General features: G+C 36.8%; 1 protein-coding gene across 1 annotated transcript; it reads left to right on the plus strand.

Annotated features, from left to right (window-relative positions):
- On the plus strand, positions 1 to 1,060 carry LOC125051986 (probable peroxisomal membrane protein PEX13). The gene is made up of 2 exons (XM_047652631.1): positions 1 to 115; positions 461 to 1,060. The coding sequence occupies exons 1-2, from the start codon at positions 104 to 106 to the stop codon at positions 968 to 970; spliced, it is 522 nt and encodes a 173-aa protein (XP_047508587.1). The 5' UTR covers positions 1 to 103; the 3' UTR covers positions 971 to 1,060.
- Positions 1,061 to 3,982: the final 2,922 nt, after the last annotated feature.

The following is a 3,982-nucleotide window of genomic DNA, read 5'->3' on the forward strand; positions in this document are numbered from 1 at the left end:
TTGCGTCAGCGCCGTTTTGCGGACTATATTTACGTCTGCACTCCGTTGCTTTTCACACATCGTCCACCAACAGCTTACAACCAACTACCTACATTCAGACATCATGAAAGCCTTTGTAAGTAAAGCCTTTAGCTAAGTAGATTTTATTAATTTTTTAATATAATGTGTTTTAAACTAAGATCTTACTTTATCTTATATTATATATCTATATAAGATAGGTTCTTTCTATGATCTTTTATGCATACAAATATTAAAATTACTATTTCTCGATATTGATGATAAAATAATGAAATATGATTATTGTTGCCTTATTATCGAATCATTATAAACATGGTAGTAAAATAAAAAAAATTTAAAACGCCTGACGTAAAATTTAGGCAAATTTGGCGTTCACACTTTGTGCGTACATTTTCTATTAATTGAATGATGCATACTCATTTAACAAATGCCTTTACTACAGATCACTTTGTGTGCCGTCATCGCTTGCGCCGTCGCCGGAGACGTTCGCGATAAGCGCAGCTACCTCAGCAGCGGGTGGAGCGGTGGTTACAGCTCATTGGGCAGCCACGGAAACTATGGCAGCTACGGAGGACTGAGTGGCTACGGGGGCTACAGTGGTCTGAGTGGATACTCAGCCGGGCATGTCGCACCCGCCGCACGTCTCGTCACCGTAAACAAAGTTGTGAATACCCAACGCGTAGTTAATGTGCCACAGGTGGTCAGCGTACCCAAAGTGGTATCAGTGCCTCAAGTTGTCTCCGTTAACAAAGTGGTCGCTGCGCCAAGTCACTCCATCAGCGGCTATGGTTCTGGATATAGTTCTGGATATGGTTCTGGATACGGTTCTGGATACGGTTCTGGATACGGTTCTGGATACGGATCTGGATACGGATCTGGATATGGTTCTAGCTACGGCTATGGCTCTGGATACTCTGGACATGGTTCCAGGTACTCAAGTGGATGGTGGTAATCTAGATTAAGTGTTCTGTGATCTTTTTAGCTATATCTTCTTTTATATTTTGCTGTATTATTGATCTTTGTTATTATACTTTTTATTATACTGAAGACTTTTATTTTCTACATTTTGAAAAGAGCCACACCACCTAAACATCGCATTCTTTAATGTCCAAATTCATAAGTAACAATAAGATTTTATTAACATCACAACACAAAACAGGGGAATATAAAATAAATGAAGACAAATGATGTAAATGACAGGTCTTACTGCTAAAAGCAGTTTCCAAAATAGTGTTTATTTTTAATATTTTTATGTAAATGGGATTTAGCATTTTTAATATGACAAGAAAAAATATTTAATTTATTCATAGGGTATATATAATATTATATACAATAAACACACATATATATAAATATATCGATTCTTATTAGAATAACATATTTAGACTGTTCACATTACAGTTGAACTAAATGTGAAGTTTCGTGATTTCGATAGTCAACAGCTGTTCGCGCATTAAACTCTTCTATATGCAAAACAAGAGACTTTTACGCCCGTCGTTTACTAATTTCGAATTCACAATAATTCGTGCTCTCTGAATGACCTTTTCTTTTGCCCATTTATGGTTGTATGCTCCATTTGTTGTGTCTAGCTACCTATGAGGCGAAGAGTATACATCTACCACATACTTTTAACATATTGCTAGAATACCTACAGGCAGAGGTATTAAAGGAAGAATGTTTGCAACGTTCAACATTTACAAAATCTGAAAATTATTTTAGTTTTCATTATTCTGATTTTTTATCTTGAAAGAAAGATATATGTATGTATAAAATGCATATAGATATCTTGAGAGCCGTATTTCTGGGAAAGAAGCATTCATATATCTAAGTCAAGGGCACAATCAGCTCACAAAAGTAGGAAGACGTACGTAGTTGGTGATATAACTGATATAGTAATATATTAATTACAAAAAATATCATTCGATTAGTTGCAGTTGAGAAACACTCGGAGCTGAAGGCTATCCGCGATGCGTAATTTTTATTAAGATTGCTAAATTAAAATAAAGTACTTTCAAAACTAAAGTAAACAAATTAAACCTATCCTTTATAACCTAAAACTTACCACGAAAGTAATAAGAGCAAAACTTCGATATTTCAAGCTTAAGCATTGCCAGTTGTTTATGTTTATACAGATACAAGCTATCGTAGTAGAAGACAGCTTATCAAGACGGCAAATTGAACAACCTCATATGAGTTAGAAAGAAGCGGTCACAGAAATAAAAAAATCTTCACCAAATCATTTATAAACCAATATGTGCAATATGTCGCACATATTATCATTGTCTAAACCAAAAGAGATTTAAGTATACTTATAATGCCGTGACAGCATCGTTAATTTATTATCTTATTAAAATATTCTTCAAATTTATTTTTCGTAACGCTTATTAATGTGTAATTGATTAGCAAATTTAAACAAAACTTTACTTTTAGTAACATTGAATTAAATTATTACTATTACACTATTATGTAAATATCTCGCAAAAAAACTAGTTTTAAGATTTATTATAACTGATTGCACATAAAATGTAGATCTTTGTCGTAAACCGCGCGTCCACTGCTAGCATTGCTAAACATATTATATTCTGAGCTATTTATAACAAAATCCTCTGAACACTCTCCATGGTAAATGCGGTAGAAGTTGCAGAGTGACCACACATCTCTACGCAACACCAAGGGATCAAGCCGCTCAGAAAGGGATTGCTCGTCTACGATTCGAACCACTCTTCGTTGAATCCAATCAAGTGGAAGGAGCTGGTACTGAGGAGTTCCAGCCCGTACAGAGGTGAGAACAGTACTACGTGTGGGGCCGAATTTGCGCTTTATAGAGTTGCAAGCGGTGGCTAATTAAGCACCGTCTTGCCTTGCTGAGCACTCCAAGCTTTTTGGGGGCTAATTTAGTCTTTCCCTCCAAATGACCGCGAAAGTGAAAGTCGTTCGATATGTCAACGCCAAATATTCCGATGCTGGCTTTTGCTTTAAGAAGAGTGTCTTCGAAATGAGCAGTACCACCAAATTCAAATTCAAAAATCATTTAATCATATTGGTAACACTTTGTACACTTATGACTTGCCTGTAAAGAAATACATATAAATGCTTCTAATTTTACATTTAGTGCCAGTTCTCAAATCAAGGGCGTAGAAAGGAAGAGAAGAACTGGCAATACCCGGGGGTCGTTTTGGCATAAGTCACCACAGCACATTATAAGCCGCTCCATGATATATACACTAACATAATCAAAAACTATTTAAAGCTTCCATTAATACTTATCGCGCAGAAGCCATTGGAAAGTAGGCATTACCGTCGTACTCTGCGCCCGTCGGTCGTCCAGCAGGCAGCTATCACATGTCCACAATTACCTCACGCAGTGGCCAGCAGCTACAATTACAACTTACAGAGTTGCTAAATGTTTGTTAATTAGAACAATCGCTGGAATTGCCCGATTTTGTTATATTAGTACTATAAGAGATGATTTAGCTTTCACATACATTATAATATTTCATTAGTAGTGTGATTGCGATACACAAACATATTGAATGCGACGCTCCAATGATTATGTGAAAATGGCACATTCACATCCGACAGGTAGACAAACGGCAGTTCCGGAATATTACCGTCCACATGCGATATGTCAGCAGTGCTTATTGATAAACTGAATATATTCTAATAATAATAATGCCTTGGGAGAGGATAATAATCCATGGAGCAGCAAGCGATAAACGCAATTACAAATGCAACCCGTTTTCAATCGTATCACAACATGCGACGCACTACAAGACTGCACCAACCCCAAGATCATCCAAAGAGATTGATTCTTAAGCTGTTGTATATTTCAGTAATCTTCAGAAATCATTTATAATCAAAGGGAGACATCGCTTTAAATATGTACTCGTAGTGTTACGCAACGTCGGGCGGGCGGGCGGAGGCCTCTAGGCTCTCCTATTGCGGATTACGACACCGAGGCGCC

This window comes from Pieris napi, chromosome 8 (genome assembly GCF_905475465.1).
Source record: "Pieris napi chromosome 8, ilPieNapi1.2, whole genome shotgun sequence".
In the NCBI taxonomy this organism is placed as follows: Eukaryota; Metazoa; Arthropoda; class Insecta; order Lepidoptera; family Pieridae; genus Pieris; species Pieris napi.